The sequence below is a fragment of the Delphinapterus leucas genome, chromosome 3, assembly GCF_059928025.1.
Source record: "Delphinapterus leucas isolate spDelLeu-1000000601 "Yukka" chromosome 3, BTC_Dleu_Yukka2, whole genome shotgun sequence".
Taxonomy (NCBI): Eukaryota; Metazoa; Chordata; class Mammalia; order Artiodactyla; family Monodontidae; genus Delphinapterus; species Delphinapterus leucas.
Genome location: NC_143131.1, coordinates 36,929,777 through 36,947,940, shown reverse-complemented (window position 1 = coordinate 36,947,940; position 18,164 = coordinate 36,929,777). Strand labels below are relative to the sequence as shown.

The 18,164-nt window shown below is 42.9% G+C and overlaps 1 protein-coding gene across 1 annotated transcript in view; it reads right to left on the bottom strand.

The window, feature by feature from the left end:
* The window catches only part of GHR (growth hormone receptor), a 160,690-nt gene extending 144,076 nt beyond the window's left edge, over window positions 1-16,614 (bottom strand). Inside the window, exon 1 of the mRNA XM_022598269.3 lies at window positions 15,408-16,614. Coding sequence (XP_022453977.2) covers window positions 15,408-15,498 — 91 coding nt within the window. The 5' untranslated portion in view covers window positions 15,499-16,614. The remainder of the gene's footprint in view (window positions 1-15,407) is intronic.
* Window positions 16,615-18,164: the final 1,550 nt, after the last annotated feature.

Genomic DNA, 18,164 nt, shown 5'->3' with positions numbered 1-18,164 from the left:
GCTCCCATAACATTTTATGCATGTTATATGCATACATTCATTATGGGATGTCTTACATGATTGCTCTTTTTCTTCTAAGTTCTTTGTTTACTCGGCACACCTTTCAGTCTCTCGAGGTTTATTTATTTAAAGGTGTCCACCACCTGCTTCAAAAAATTCTTAGGTTGAATGAATGAACAGATGAACCAGTGAAAAGATAAGGGCTGCATTGTAACTATATGTATACATTTTTTCTTTACTTTTAAAAGTCTATAAACACGCTTTGTCTAATTTGACCCCTGCAACAACCCTGGGCACGGTCAGGTCAACATGCAATCATCAGATCTAGGGCAGTGGTTCTCAACTGGGGGTCATTTCCCACCCCCGGTGCCCCCTCACCCAGGGAACACTTAGCAATGTCTGGAGATGTTCTGGTTCTTACAACTGAGGGTGGAGGGTACCACCTAGTACCTAAAGGTCACGGATGCTGCTAACATGTTACAATGCACAGGACAGCTTCCACCACAAAAATTTATCTGACCTGAAATGTCAATATTGTCAAGATTGAGAAACCCTCATCCAGGCCTTCGATCTCTAAAACTATTGTAACCCTATGTTCTGTGAGCTCCTGTCGGACATATTTTTCTGACTAAGTATGTCCTAGAAGAAATCACTCAGTGTACCGTATTAAACTACTCCTTGCATTCAGTCACCTTACTCAAAAACATACAAACTAACCAGAAAGTATGGGAATAGCAAGTTCGTGGTTTGATTCCCAACTGCTGATCCAGGATGAATGTTTGGTTTGCCCACCATGTTCTTTTAGAGAAGGCACTTGGGCATAGCTTGGAAGCACCTGGGTACTTTCACGCATTTCAAGAAGAATAATTTTGCTGTCTAAGCTCTCTTAGAACATTTACAAGTTCGCCTGCTTCTTGTGATTAAAGCTCCTAGAAGGACAGCTAGAGAGGTCTAGATGGATTTAATTATCAGCTGTTTAAAAGAAAACCCAGTGTCGAAATACTGGCAAGTTAATTCCACCTTTTGCCTTTGAGAAAATCATACATGACTTGCTGGGGGGAAGGGGGGCAGTGGAGCAGGAAATCACGGTACCGCAGTGATAAGAGAACTATAAAGAGGGGGCTAGCAATCCCTTTTGTTTGTCACAACTGAATTATCTTTCTATAACTTACAAAAATGATTCCCTAACTTCATAAGTGTAGTGGAGTAACACATCTGGGTCTTTTCTAACTCCATCTCCAGCAGGATTGTGCATGTTCTAGTGAGTATCAATCCCAAAAACACAGACGTGCAGAGAACAGGGAGAACAAAGCCTTCTTAGGGATCATCTTATCCACTGATTTTCTGCCTTTTAAAAAATTTCCTGAACTATTCATTCATACCTGGAAACTTACTGTGTCAAATCAAAATTATTACATGAAGCTGTGTTTGGACAAGAGTGGAGGACAAGAGTGGGGCACCAGAGAGCCTTGGCAGGTCAGCGCTGCTCTCCCAGACTTTTAACCCCAGCCCTGCCTGACCTAGCAACTCATCCTACTTTGGGGTAGTTGCAGTAGGCATAAAATACTTTCTGGAAAAGCAACCTAACTGTCCTCCTTCTTCCCCTCTCGAAGGGAAGGTAAACAAAGAAGAGATTAGCCTTTACAAAAAACCTATCTCTTACCAATAACTATGCCAGGTGCTTAACATGCCAGCTCATCTAACCTTCATGGATGGCTTTCTGAGCAAGATATTATTACCCCTATTTCAAGATGGGAAACGGATATGCTGAGAAATTACTCAGTCACAGGGTTGAAACTTACAGAGCTGAAATTCGTACATGCACATGTTTGGTTCCCAAAGTCTACATTTTTGGTATATTATTTCTCCATGCTTTCTAAACACGGTTGATTAAAGCCCTCATCAACAGGATACATTTTGAAAACAAATACCTCGCCATTGCCCCTTCATCACCCTCAGACTAAACGTCTCCAGTCCCTTTTGTGTGATTTCAGGAGTTTTCACCATTAAGATTCCTTTGTTCTGGTTTATCAATATCTTTCTTAAATCTCGATATCTGGAACTCACTGGATTATTCTAGATATGCTGTGGCCAGTGCAGAGTCCAGAGGACTGGTGATTTACTTGTTCTAGACCCTCTGTTTCTATTAAGGCAGGCTGAGCTATCTTATCTTACTTTGGTAGCTACACTGTAACAGGTGAGTTAAATTATATATTTGCAATGAGCTAAATAATTTCAAGTCTTTTACAGAGGACTTGCTGTGAGCTGGGACTGTCACTTCATTTATGATTTTATAAAACCTAAACACAGGCCTTTACATTTATCCCTATCAAATTTTATCTTGCAGTTTTTGGCCCACTACCGAGGCTGTCAAGATATCTTGAATCCTATGTCTGTGATTCAGCACATTAGCTATTCTTGGCTTTGCATCATCCGTAGATTTGGTGAGTCTGCCTTCCTTGTCCTCACTCTAGTCACTAATTTAAAAAAAAAAAAAAAAGCTCAGGAGCAGAAAGTCTATCGCAAAGACCTTCAGACAGGGCTTGGCATGAAGGAATCCCTAGCTGGGTACTACATCCGTATCTGAGAAACAATAGAAAAAATAATTTTGGAGTTGAGAGGGACAGATTTGATTTTTTCTCTCTGAAAAGTTTTATTCATATATCAGCAACTGAGTTTATAGAAATTAACAGCTTTTGCCCATAACCACAGAACTGATTACTGATGCAATTGGACTCATAACCCAGAGGTGGTGATTGGTTGATATTTTTTTCCCATCACACCATTAGGTGAGATCACTGATGGCAAGAAAGACACTCTAAATTTGTTTTTAAATAATTTCTTGGTACAGTTTTCTTTTCTGACAATGTGCCCCTTTACCTTAAAAGGGCAACACAAAAATAAATTCCAATGAATGGAAGACTCTTGTTCATATAAGCTTGGTTTCAGGTCCACTGATTTGTATGGACAAATCTTACCAGAAAATGGTGTAGGAACAATGTTATACCAACACAAGTCCTGTGTACAAAATAGGGAATGTTAATACAGTGACGATGAGAAAAGCTGTGGGTAAGGAGGTACAGTCTTAGAAACAGGCAAAAGTACATGCTATAATAGTGAGCGTGTGTAGTAGAATAATTCTCTAGGTATGTTAGTAGGTGGCTTTCCTTTACTTTGACAGCTTCTGCATTCGTGGAGAATCCAGGAGTGATCAGAAGAGAAAACCCAGAGTTGATTTCATAAGACAGTTCTTGAACCTCCTTAGAAAAATGCAGGGAGAGCCTTGTACACATAACAGGGCTGCACAGTACCAGACGGGGTCGCCCAGTGGCCCAGGAGGTACCTTTCAAGGATTTTTTTCAAAGGAGAAGAGGTGACACCTGTCCCCACAAACTTTGGCTACTGATATAACCTCGGAGAGAGATGCCCATTTGCTTTGAGGAAACTACCCATGCCTCATCATAAGTTTTACATTTGTATGTAAGTATATACAAGTATCAATACTTATATATGAAATAATGAGGTCAACATTAAAAGTCAAAGTACTGCATTAAACTTAATGAATCTGAATCTTAGAGGATTTACAGAAGGAGTTCATGGAATCACCTCCTGTTGCTTTGACATAGCTGTGATTCCTGGCCTTGGCTGAGTAAGTGAAACAGATGCAACTTCCGGAGTTCAGCTGAAATTCCCACAGAGGTGAGTACTACAGATAGGTGCCACGGGAATCCCAGGACACGCGAGGCAGTGTAGTGTGTGCGCTCTGGGGTCAGACTGCCTGGACTGGACTCTCACGTTGGCCTTTGCTAGTTATGTAAGCGAGTTACGTAACTATTCTTGGTGTCCTTTCCTAAAGCAGGGTAATAATGGAACTTTCCTCTTACCATTGCTGTGGGAATTAACCAAGGTGACAAGTATAAAGTACTTAAAATTGGATCCATGAAATGCTTCTATTTTTCTTGCAATGAACTGGTTTTAATTCTCTCTCCCTACATCCCCAGTTCACCTGGTGACTAACCTGGGAAACCGTGTCTCATTCCTCTTGGTCTCGTGTCTGCCCTATGGCAAATGCTCAAAGAACGCTCGTTGAACTCAACTGACTTGCCCGGTGTCACTCCCAGCATCAGCGTCAACTCACTCCAGACCCACTTGCTGGATTGATCAGATTCAATTTTATTAAAAGTATAAGAACTAGAGCACTAAGGCTTTTATCACACTTATCCTCTGAGCATTCACTGTTAAAACTATAAATATAGAACAGTGCCCTGTTTCCTAAAAGTTTATGCCATCATGCCTTAGTTCTATTGTTGAAAGCACCTTAAACATTAGAATCCTCTTCTAGACAGTGTTCTGGAGTCATTATTAAAATTATCTTTAGCTTCCAAAACTTCCTTGTGCAACTGAACTGCTTCTTTTAGGCATATATTGTTATAATTCAAATTCTACAGGTCTGTTTAGTTTGCATGTTTATTTAAGGCCTCAGGGTTTGGAGTAACTCAACCTGAGGCCAACGAGAGTTACCAGTTATTGACTACTTATGTGCTTTTCCTGTGTCATCTCAGCAGGTGCTTTACTATTGTTACCTCCTTGATGGTTTTAAACAAGTTCTTTTCCTCCCATTTAACAGAAGAGAAAACTGAGGCTCAGAAAGTATAAGAAACTACGAAAGCCTTTGTAGTACATGCTGTCAGTGCTCTGCTGATATAGATCCCATAACCATTTATGTGCACATGGACTCCCTGTGTGCTTTCACTCCCAACACCCAGCACCTGCGTCTCTGTCGGCACCTGGAGCCATCTTGACCTGCACTTGGAGAGCTGATAGTGTCTAGGAATTTATGACCTCTAAGGGTCGCCCTTAACCATCAGCTGAGGGCTGTTCTGGACAACTTGAAGCACTACTTCTAGAGAGGACCGAGTCAGATACCATCCCCACCAACCACCCCACCGTGGGATAGCACTTGACATTGCATTCTTGCTTTTTTTTTTTTTCTTTTTTAGCCTTTTCCCTGTCTCATTTCCCTACTCCCTGGAATATTTTTCTAATAATTCACTTTCATTTGAACCCTTGTCTCAGCATCTGGCTTCTGGGGAACTCGACCTAAAAAAAATCACACAACTCATTAATGATAGAGCTGGGATCCAAACCCAATTCTGACAAAGTTCAAGATCAATGCTCTAAAATCCCCAATCTAGACTGATTCTCCTGACGATGGCAGAGAAGATGGAAGCAGGAATCAGATATGACTGGTGCAGAGACTTGCTTACTGGTCCTACTCCCTAAGCATCTCTGTATGTTCTCTGAGTACCAGCCAAGGCCATCTGACCAGCGTCTCTCCTCACCCTCCAGAGAGTTCCTCCACAGGCCCCCTTTACCCTCTGATGGTCTAAGCCTCTGGCTGATTGCTGCTGCCCCAGGGAAGTGATAGCCAAGGGCAGGATCACAGAACCAGAGGGACACTGTGCATAACCAAATCAAGTGCAGATCAAACTGGGCTCCTAGCAACTAACTGCAGAAATCAATCAGTAATCTACATGGTATTTATTAAACACCAACTGTGGGCTCAGTGATGGCCACGGCCCCCTCATTTCAGCCTGGAATTTCAGCCTCTTCCTTCTACCTTCTGCTTTAAGGCATCCATTGACTCTCCACCACATCAAAGGCTTCTGACTTTGGGTTTACAGCAACCCACTCTCAACCAACATGTTAGAGAAATCACCCTCTGCCCAAATTTGACGGTTAGGGAATAGTTTCATTTTAGAAACATCTCATGTTAATGAAAGTGCTACATATCCTTTGTCTTTAATATTTTTTCCTCCAGGTAAGATTTTAAGACATAAAAATACAGGCTTTTAGTACCCATCCATAGAAATAAGACAAGACAGGTCATACTGGGGAGTAGCTACACTTCTGCCTTTCACACCTATAATGGCTATATAAACACGAGTTTGACACGCATATATGGCCATGGTATGCACAGAAGTTAATCTAGGTCTTTCTATTCCTCGATAAGAGCTTTCCAGGAAGTCAGGCTTAGTGATAGCTACAAAGGGAGAGAGAGCTAGTCAGCCATGCTTATGAAGTTCAGAGCAAACACCCAGAGACTATGGTGCTGGCACGGCTCACAAGGGAAGTTGGGCACAATCACAAACCAGTTTGCAAACTTGGCCTGGGCTGTATGAGCACAGCACCTCGGTACTTCACTGCCTTCTCCACCTCACAAGCTAATCTGGCCCGATTGTGCCCTGACATGGGGCACGGCTCTTTGACTGGTTCCCCCACTTCCCCGACTTCCCTGCTCTCTTTAAAAAAAAAAAAAAAGCATGGTGCTTCCTGCTTCAGCCAAGGAAGCAGCTGGCCCACTGGTTGGGTAGCGGAGGGAGGAGGATTGGTCCTGAATGTTACACAGCCACAAAATGATCCTTTCCTAAAAAACTGAGCTCTCAGTTTGGGGGAAGCCAAGGAGTGGTAAACATCACCAATTCAATCTCCACTAATGTAAGTCTATTAATACTTAATAACACACAGCTATCCACAAGTCAAATATTCTGAACGTTATTTCTCCTTTTACAAATTTGCAAGATTTTACTAAAAGATTAGATTACACAAAATACAACTTTTTTCCATATTCATGGATGAAGAAATTAAGGATTTTATCATATACCTGATTTAATTTTGAGAGTTTCATACTTCAAGATGGGCTCTCATTGGAAACTGGGAAAACCTGATATTTAAGGGATGTGGCTGGGAAAACTGATCTAGCTCTCCATAAGATCCCTAGTCATGGTCTTTCGTAATCTAAAGTTCAATGTCTGAAGGGGCAGAGAAAACTTGAATTTGGAATCTACAGGCCTCATTATACCTCTCTGTCAATATTTGAGGAGATTTAATCGGGTAGGTGGGGCACAGATAAAGGTGGTGTCAGGGGTAGGTGCTGGGTGACTGGTTTATTCAATGCAGGATGTTGGCCAGTAGCTGGTGCATGGGGTACAGAGTCCAGTCACCTGGGAAAAGGTTGGCAAGACTTATAAAGGGCATCAGGCTCCCAGGCATTGGTGTGTTGGGCAAAGTTCTGACCCTGGGTACATCTGAAGTATATAGCAGGAAAATGAGAGCATTCCATCCACAGGGAAAGGCCACAAATCAGGGCTTCGGGTAGGGCACAGGGATACTTGGGGCTTCTTGGAGAATAGCTTCTACAGTTGCACAGCTATTTCCAGACACTTTCTACTGGAAGGGGGTCCAAATCCAGCCTCTGCTCTGCTTAGGGCTGGACATAACAGAGCATTAGTGACAATTGTGGACAATTACTGGGAAAGTTCCAGGTCAGGATTTAGATGTTGATTCCCTTAAATAAAGTGAAGATCTACTCCATGTGTCAGAATGCTAGAGGAGGGGATACAGGGGTGGTCAAAACATCCACTGTGAATTTTCAGGCCTAGTGAGTTTTAATCCATAACTATTTATCACACAGAGTATGCAATGGTCATTTTGTCAGTCATTCGAAAACAAAGTGTGTATATTTCAAGCTCAATCCAGAATTTGTCACACAACTTAAAACACAGATGTCACGACAACTTCATTTAGAAGAGAGACACAAAACAAATGTCGCCTCCCCAAACCCCTGATCCCCCACCACTGGCTGCCCTCCTGCCCATCCCTGTGTGCTGCATCTTGGGGAAAGCTGCTAAAACAACAAACAGCATCCTGAAACATTCCCTCCGTGGTTGGGACATGAGCCCCCACACTCTAATACCTGCAACCCTGCTGTGGAGCGGTAACACACACACTGTAATTAGTTAAGGTTAAGGGCTTAAGGCTGGTAAGTTGTGACAGAAACAGAGATTCCTGATAGATGTATCTGATGAAATATCGCGGATTCATTTTGGACGAAGTTGGGAAATACAGACCAGAGAAGACTGATTTGCAGCTGAGGTTGAAGAAGTGCTCCAGGCCCCTGGGCCTCCCGGTCTGTGCAGTGCCGGCCAGACGGGGCGCCACGGAATCCTCTCTGTACGATCAGTTGCATCCGATTTCAAAGTGTGTTTATGTCACACATCATCACCACCCTTATGCTGCTAACTACAGATGAGGAGGAAGCTTCGCTCTGAGTCTGAGGGATGACACTGATGACAGCCTGTGAGCGTTTCTGGAAGAGCCCAAATGGGACCCCGATGCCTCCTGCTTGTGAAAACTGATGGTGGTCCTTGGGCTGTGGCTGCTGGTGACTCTGCCTGATGACAAGTTAGACATCCATAACTATGTCTAGCAGTCAGTTACAAGGAGCAGGGGATAGGCCCCGAAGATGCCTTTGCGGGTGGCTCTGAACCGCCTAGAATTCTGTATCATCGACTTTAAGGTTAAGGGTTTAAACTAAACCAAAGTAACACATTGACTTAAAATCAGGGTGAGAAGAAAACCACCACCCACAGCTTCTTCCTGAGAGGGTTTTCCTAGGGAAAAGATGCTGGGTGATTGAGGGACCCTGGGGCCGTAGTTGTGGAGGATATCAGGCAGGGAGAGGCTGGCCGGGCCAGTCCAAGCCAGTGTGGGCTTCTGCACAGTTAAACTTGGGTTAGCTTCCACTAGAGGCAGAAACCCAGGTGTGTCAATGAACAAGAGCTGGTGGCCGGCACCACACATCAAACACATTCCGTCAACCCCGTTCCTGTCCTCCCATAACAGAAGCCCTAGTTTAGGCTACCGAACCAAAGTGGTGTGGAGACATTTTGCACACCAGGACCGGCTCTTGTCCTGTAATGGTTGGCAGATGACTGTCCTATAATCTAAGGCAGAAGATTGGAAGTATGGTTCATCATTGGCATGTATGACCTGAACGTTTAAGGTTCAGGCTATCCTTGGGTGGTCCCAGTCCTTTTAATACTAATTAGCTGAGGCACGAACCTCATCACTCACACGCCAGCTGCTTCATAGAGGTGAGTCACAGAGCTACTGTGTAAGCTTCGCCGACCTCCCAGATTCTGCTCAGTGCATAACTCTGCTGCCCTGGACTCATCCTGCGTATAAGTACATATTCTAGGGATGATCAAATATCTGGGGGTATGTCAAGGTCTCGGGACTGAGTCGTGAATGTGCAGAGACTACATAGGTATGGAGCTCAGGCCTTTGTCCCCGCTGTGGACCCTCAGGGAACAGTGACCAAGCCATAGCACAGACACACTGCAGAGGGGAGCAGACAGCCGTGGGACCTGGGCTGGGCACAGGCAGGAGGGGCTCTGGGAAATGGCACAAAAGAAAGTTCGCTTAGATACTCTGCTGTCATCAGTCTCAGTGTTTCCCCCTCCACAGAGCTGTTCCGTGCAAGTACCACTTCACTGCTAATAGGCTGAGCTGTGTTCCAGGGCTTCACTCTATTAAAAGTGAGTCACTGCTGATGTTGATAACACGTAATTGGAAGAAATCCACATGTAATTGGACTCCGAGCACTCCGCAACATCTGTCTGTAATCCATCTATTTTGTTTTAGCCACCACTGGCACACTTGCCTCGTCTCTCCTAACCTATTACAACCATCCTCCTCCGCATTCATCGCTCTCCAATTCACTTTGACTCGATTACCGGCTGTGTTTCCAAAAGGACAATCTAACAGTATTATTACCCTGCTTAAAACTCTTTAATAACCTTAGGGAGCCATGATTAAATTAGGTTTACTTATCTGTCTTCCCTTCTATAGACCATGAGCTCCTTAAAGGTAGAAACATAAATTCAAAATTCATCTTTGAATCCATAAACGTGCTCGATAAAAACTTGCTAAAAGTCCTCATCACACACAAAGGTCTATGCATATCTTCCATTGGCATCATCCAGGTAGACGAGACCAGAAGCTCCGTCGCCTGGCCTGCTATAACCTGAACTCTGGCGTCATAGCATCTGTGACACCAGGAAGACCAGGTGATGTAGGTCTGCTAATGTCCACGGCACTAGAAGAGACTAGGATTTCTTCCTGCCTCTTGAAGACAGCAGTAATCTTAAGCTCTATGGCTTTCTCCCTCACTTCCAGTGTGCATTCAAGGAAAGTGCACATTGTTCCTTCTTGAAAACATTTTTAACAGGCTCACGCTTCACTGTTTACCAACTACAGCCATGACTCTAATACTTGCTTGAAATATATCCTGTATGTCCTGAAGCTCTTAGGGCTCTGTGGAGCTTCACCAGCAAAGGGGCATGAAAGTGTAAGGTTTATTTAGAAAAAATAAAATGTTCCTGCCACTGTGTCATTATTTCCTATCTGTTAGCAATGAGAATAGAGGTGTCTTTCCTTTCACACAAGTGCTGTGTGTGTTTGCATAAGTTTATGAAAAATGTTCAAAGGTATACAAAGAACATTATTTGGGGGATCCTGGTTCCTTTGGGACATGGCATCTCACTCCTAGTGTAAGGTTTTTATCTTGACTGGTATGGAATGATATTTAGAGTGATAAGACACTAATTATGTGCTTTGCCTGCAAACCATGCCATGTATATACACACACATATATTACACGTAAATAGTTTTGTTTTTGGCTGCGCCATGTGGCTTGCGGGATCTTGGTTCCCCGACCAGGGATCAGACCCGGGCCCTGGCAGTGAAAGCGTGGAATCCTAACCACTAGACCGCCAGGGAATTCCCTGTATATGCTTTATATAAATATCACACACACACACACACACATACACACAGAGTACCATCATGAACCTCTTACCTGGCCTACAACTTTAAGAGCTATGACTTGCTTCCTCTCCAAAATACGACCCATCCTTCAAGACCCAGCAAGATTTGCCTTTTCCATGAAGCTTTTGCCATCTCTAGACCTTCTGTAATTTAACTCGAGTTCACTGACCTAAGTTTACGTCCAAAGGGAATAATTACAAATGCAGTGCTCACGTGCCATGCACTCTGGCCAAATTAATCGTACGCCTTCCACAAAGTAAGTGCTCAAAAAACCTCTGTTGGATGCTGTGTGTGTGAAACAGAGCCACTCATTCCTAGCACAGTGCCCCGTACATAGTGTAAACCCAGTGACTGGTTGACCTGTTCTCCGCGTACACCTCATATCTACACCTGTGCACGTCTTTTATGTTGTTCCTTTATCACACACGCTATTCCTGCAGCCACTCCCTGCTCTTCCAGGCCTTTCAAAGTCTTAACCCGGTATTCTAATATCTGCTGAAATAACACCAACATCCCCTGTGAAGCTCTCTGTGCTTCACCACATCCTGAGGTGACTCTCCTCTCTTCACTCCTCTTAAAGAGTGTAGTTCAGGCCACTATTTCTACAGTGAACACATTCTGCCTCATACAGTAATTCGTTATACATATTCCTGATCTCTTAAGTCATGATAAATTCCTTGAGGGAAGAATCACTGTTTTACTCATAGCCGTAATTTCAACCTTTAAAAATGGAAAGCTCTAAAGAAATATCTGTACGTTGAATTTGTTGAATTAACTATTCCAGTCCACCTTCATTTAGCCTTTTTTAGAGCATCTTGGCCATCCATATTAATCACACAATCTAGACCTTAAAACTATACAGTCTCTCATTAATTTCTAGAAGTTCTTCATATCCTAACTAGACTGAACTTCTTCAGGTCGGGGCTAGCCTGCTCCCACCTTACACTGCTGAGGTCAAAGAGGATGCTCACTTGTGGACCAACAGAAATAGGAGAGGTATAACAACGTATAATAGGTGCTCCTCAGAAGAATATCTGTATCCATTAAGTCTTTACGCACATTTCTCATTAAAATCGTCTTTGCAGAAGCAGCAGTTTCTTTTTTAATTAATTTTATTTTTATTTTTATTTACTCTTGGCTGCACTGGGTCTTCGTTGCTGCACACAGGCTTTCTCTAGTTGTGGCGAGCAGGGGCTACTCTTTGTTGCGGTGCGCAGGCTTCTCATGGTGGTGGCTTCTCTTGTTGTGGAGCACGGGCTCCAGGCGCACGGGCTCAGTAGTTGTGACTCGTGGGCTCTAGAGTGCAGGCTCAGTAGCTGTGGCGCACAGGCTTAGTTGCTCCGCGGCATGTGGGATCTTCCCGGACCAGGGCTTGAACCCGTGTCCCCTGCATTGGCAGGCAGATTCCCAACCACTGAGCCATCAGGGAAGCCCAGGAGCAGCGGTTTTGATGCAACCAGTTGACAGTTCAACCCTGTGAAGCCCTCTGAAGATGAAACATTGTTGCTCATTCCTGATTTTGGAATAAGAAATTCTTCCTGAGAACACTTCTACACTGTTGGTGGGAATGTAAATTGGGGCAGCCACTATGGAAAACAGTATGGCAGTTCTTCAAAAAACTAAAAATAGAACTACTGTATGATCCATCAACTCCACTCCTGGATATATATCCAGAAAAAATGAAAACACTAATTTGAAAAGACGCATGCACCCCAATGTTCATAGTAGCACTATTTACAATAGCCAAGACATGGAAGCAACCCAAGTGTCAACAGACAAACTGATAAAAAGGATATGGTATATATCTATACAATGGAATATTACTCAGCCATAAAAAAGAATGAAATTCTGCCATTTGCAGCAACATGGATGGACCTGGAGGGTATTATGCTTAGTGAAAAAAGTCAGACAGAGAAAGAAAAATACTGTATGATATCACTTATTTGTGAAATCTAAAAAATAAAACAAACAAATGTATATAGCAAAAGAGAACAGACTCACAGATACAGAGAACAAACTAGTAGTTACCAGCAGGGAGATGGGAGGGGAGAGGGGCAAGATAGGGGTATGGGATTAAGAGGTACTAACTACTATATATAAAATAGATAAGCCAAATGGATGTATTGTACAGCACAAGGAATTATAGCCATCATTTTGTAATAACTTGGAATGGAATATAATCTATAAAAGTACCGAGTCACTAGGCTGTACATCTGAAACTAATATAATATTGTAAATCAAGTATATTTTAATTTAAAAAATTAAATAAACTGTGGTACATCCAGAAAAAAAAGAAAAAGAAAGAAATTCTCTCTGAGAGTATGTAACCTGCCTTGAGGATCAGATGTAAAGACTAATTAATATTAAGGATGAAAGACAAATAGAGAGCATCAATTACAACACTTTAGCTAATACAATGGTGGCACTGTTCGATGCTTAGTTCTCATTAAATTTCCAAGAGGGCAATTAGACTTAATAAAAAAATCCTCTTAGGGCCAGCATATTTTAAATTGCTCATCTGCCTAAGCAAGAAGAGCCCTGCTCAAGGCTTTAAGTGCCAACGTTCCTCAGGCATGCAGATCTGTCATCTCCTCCCAGCTCCTGGGCAGCTTTTCTCCCTGTGATGCTTCCCAGTTCCTTTCCTCAGCTGTGCCACCTCTTCCACTGACTAAACTTAATTCAATGAATGGCTGGTGAAACTACAGTAGCATCTTTTTTTTTTTTTTTTTTTAAGTCCTCTCTTACATTTTTAGTCTGCCTCATACAATGGGAGAGAAAATAAAAATAAAGTGATTTGGGTACAATCCAGACCTGGCAGAAAAAGAAACACATGGCCCATGAATGTCATCTGAGATTCAATCCATGTCATATCAGGAGATCGCTCTAGCTGAACTCATCGGATAAGTGGCCAGCGCCAGCACACACACACACACACACACACACACACACACACACACACACGGCTCACGTTCAAACACTCATCTGCACCTTCTTATATAAACATCATACCGCGTCCTTAACAATCCCCAGGCCATTTTAAGGTAAGAATTTTGGAGTAGCCACATATTCCAAAGGAATCTGGTTAGCCTACTAAGAAAAAAAGAAATTTTTTTCCTTTGCTAAATTACTTAGTATGTGTAAGTAATGTTAAACTATGTGATTTGTATTTACTATAAACCACTGCATTTTCTTATGCTCTGCTCCCCCCCAAATAAACAAAGCAAACACAAAACTATCAAAAAGCAAACATAAAACCAGCTAATGGTTTTGTTTCCTCTATGAAGTTAAAGGCTTGCTAAAATGTCAAAGCAGTTGAAATAGGTGCTGTTTGCCGACTCTCTAGGTCAAAAATGTAACTTGAGCTCTAGTCTTTTAGCTGGGGATACATTTTAAATTTTCTTTAAAGATTTCCTTTGCCATGCTTTTCATTTCACAAGTCTTTTAAATTCCTCGAGCCTTGCCCAGTGGAGTGAAAGTCACCTTAATGAAGAAAGTAGAGACCTAACCACCATGACTTTGGAATAGCAGAGGATCTCAGCTGTAATTCTTTGGCTCAGAACCAGGGTCTAAAACCAGCCATGGGAAAAGCTGCTGACATGGAGCCTGCAATTCCCTCCATGTTTGACTTGCAAAATGTTGACATTATAACACCAGAGAGACCCCAAAATATTTCAAACAATTATGACTTCTTTTGTATAAATATTTTTAAATTGTTTTAGGAGATAAAATAACATATTTTACACTTCTTGTTTTCTTAGTTACTCTGGTTGCCCTCAGCAGCTCACTACTAGGGATTTATTTTTGGCTCGAAGGTCAGGGAGGACATTTTAAGGCACTACTTCTGCTGCTAAACTGTGTTTTCCAAGATGAGTTGCCTGGTAAGTAGGGGAGTTGGCCGCTCTTAAAGCAACAAGTGACTGTGGTATCACAGAATAGGAGAAATGATGATTTCTTTCTTTTGTTGAAGCTCAAGGAAGAAAAAAAATCAAGTACTCAAGATGATATTTTAAAACGTCTCCCACCCTCGTTACGAGCACAGTTTTCTTTCTGGGCAGAAAAATACTTTTCATTCCCTTTCATTTCTCTTCTGTTCCGGTTATTGCTGTGTGACACCTAAGTTTGAATACATGGCAACTCTTCCAATAGGAAGAGGGTATAAAGAGGGAGGGAGAATTACAGAGATGGCCAAGGAAACTCGTGACTTTGACTATATTATCCAACTATTTCGGGTGTTTCCTCCTTCAGATTTAGCCAAATGGTAATCACCCAGAGAGTAAGAGGTAAAATTTATTTGAAATCTGCAATTTCCACTCTCAGAGAATATGATTAAGAGGACTTAATTCTGAGCTCTGGAAATAAGCTATGATATCCTTAGTCACAGATGAGCTGAGTGATCAGTACGTTAGTAATCCTTCAGTGCAATTTCAATCTCTCTCCCAGAGCCTGAGGACCAAGAGAGCCGGCTTGCCTTCACCAGAAATGCCCTCAGCATGATTTGCAGCATTTATTTTTGACGTGGAAACATCAGATGCCAAAGCTGACTACTGTTTTCCTCCTAAAAACATCCCCAGAAACGTCCTCCCGGTTTGTGATTTTAAAGCTACAACAGGTTTTCTATTTACTGCTACTTAAAACTTACCTCTTCTAGTTACATCATCCAGAGAACTTAGATTTAACAAATAAAGTTCAGTGTGGTTTCAAAACACTGCGGGTGGGAATGGAAAAGCAGAACTCACCTTGACTCCCAGAAAAAGCATCACTTGAGCCTGCCACTGCCAAGGTCAACAGCAGCTGCCAGAGATCCATACCTGTAGGACCTGCGATCATACAAAGAGGAATAAGATAAAGCTAAGCGATTAAAAGCAGACTATTTTCATTAAAAATTGTTTAAAGACTGGCTAAATTATGAATGAGTTGACATGCACAGCAGCTCTAGAAGGAATCTTTGTAAGTCTTTCACTGCCCTAGAGTCTCACGTTGTCATACTTTTCATGAGCGCAAACAGCAGGTTGTAATAAATTCTACTTCCGGTGGATGCCTGCCTCAGGAAATAACATGGACACTAGAGATTTTCACATCCTGGCCGGCAGCCATAGGACCACCACACAACAAATGACCCCCACGCATTGCTTCCATAACAGGGCCAGTGTGGTTCACTTTAATCTGATCTGGAAATAGAAACTCTTCAGCAGTATCACCAAGCAAGGGGCCTTGAGCTGGACGGCCCATAAAAGGGAAAACAAAACAACCCACTTCAGTAGTAGTAAAACTTCTCCAGTGTGTGTCCCAGTGAACAAAAGAGCTCAATTAACACTCAAAACCCTGTGCTAATGAGCCATCCTAAGGGGGTTTAACCAGAAGGCAGCAGTAAGGAGGTGAGAGGCAAAAGAAAACAAAACACTGGTGCTTCCTAGGTGGCCTCCCCTGGGACACCTGGTGTCCTTGTGGGTTTCAGGAGGAATGTGGTCTCTGAAAGGCCCAGGAATGTGAACACCTCAGACTCTAAGAAGGGTCAGTTTGTGGCTGGGCTAGCCATTTGGAATCCCAAGTGTGGCCACACCTTGAAGCCTTTGGTTTGATGAATGGGGGAGCAGATCAGCATGCCTCAGCCAGCACACACCTTTACCTGGAGGAAATGAAGCTTCTTGGGAATAAATAAACCAGGTGCCCACCTCCTGGATCTCTAAAGAGACAATTTTGGCTGGCTTAAAACGAACTCAGCAGACTGCCCTCTGGAGAGCTGTTGCTACATCTGACGACTAACGCCAACTACTTTAAAGCTTAGCTGCAGTATTTCCATGATATTACAGTACTTTACAAGTCACTCAGGCAAATCTGATCGTCATACTGGGAGCTCCACCAGTGCCTCTATTGGACTTATTTTTTTACTGCACATTCTTGACAATAATAAAATAGCCCTCTGCTACCCCTAGTCAAACTGAAACGATGAACACAAATGTTTGTTTTCACAGATAGTGGAATGCTGTGTTCCGGGTAATGGCTGTGTAATTCGGAATAGGTAGTAAACGTCTCACACTCTACACTTTCTTTCTAGACAGTGGATGATGCATCATTTTTTAAAATTCTATATGATTTTAACGTTGTTAAAAAATTCTAAGAAGACATCTCTAGGTGAATGGAATCTCCCCCTGCGTCTGAATATCCAGGTGTAGCCCACATGCATGAGGATGCCCCACATACACTGCCCCATGGGGTCATTCACAGGACTGAGTGTGACGGCGTAGATGAACACACTTTGCCAACTGTGAGAGTTCACACTAATGTGAGTTGTGGTTATTATAACACCCATGTTTTAAATTCTTAACCTGGAAGGCTCTGGGCTCATGGCCTTGCATCATCCCCAGCTACTTTCACGGAGCATCTCTCCCAAGGTCCTTTACTCCTAGGTGAACAGGCCACTGTAATCATAGTTTGAAGTCTCCAGCAGAAATACATAAAAAGGCTAAAAACAAATACGTTATAGGTTGAAAATGCTATCCTCTGGGTAACTGGATATTTCCTTTTAAATTCTGTTTTACAAGTATTTTTTTAAGGAGGAAAAGCATTGAGGAACTGGATTCTGTACATAGTGCTACTTTTACTCGCCATCCCTCAACACACCATGTGTCGGGCAAAGAAGCCTCCCTCCTCTGCCACAGGCTCTCTTGATGTTGGGTTGTAACAGTGAGTCCCATTCCCAGGCAACACTGTATATGCTCCCCAGCTGAATAAGGATATGAACAGGTTTGCATTTCTCAGAAGGATGCTTCCTCTGGTTTCGAAGTTACCTCTTCGAAATTCTCAAAGAGACTTGGCAGATGCCAGAGACAAGTGAATTTTGCTTCAGATGAATCGTAGTTGGCGCCCTCCCATCCCCAATCTTTTGAAAGCTGTTGCCTACAAATGAACTTCGCCTCTTCCAGATAAAGAACTGATTATCGCAACAGTTTCTTTATGAGCCAAACACATCTCCACAGAATACATTCTATCTCACAGAACAAATTAGAATCCCCAAAGCAAAATTAACCAGAAAACTGTTTGCACACTCTGACAGCAGAAAAGGAGGTATTTAAAACGGCCATCCTCCCACATAGAAGAGAACAGTTCACTGCCAATGAGAGCAGGGCATAGGGACTCCCAACTCTAAGGCTCTAACTAGGGGACAGAGAAGAGGATAAAGCAATGTGGCTGGATTCAGTAAGGGCTAAGGGTTTCCTTAGACACTAACACTCCCAGTCCACTGTTGCTGGCTCAGTGGGGATAACTCCGAAAGCGGCCCCCTTTGCACTCCCCCCTCTCCTTGCACCCCCATAGTGAACTCTCTTTAGTGCCATCACATGAACAGAACGTTCATTGGCCTGGGCCGATTTGACTGTAAGCTTTCCCCTTCAATGATGCAGGGTGCTGCACGGCAGCTTCTAGATGAGAGGGTTCTCTTTTATTAGGTTCTGGAGGAGATAAAATGTCCCTGGGAGAGGACAGAGTGCCAACAC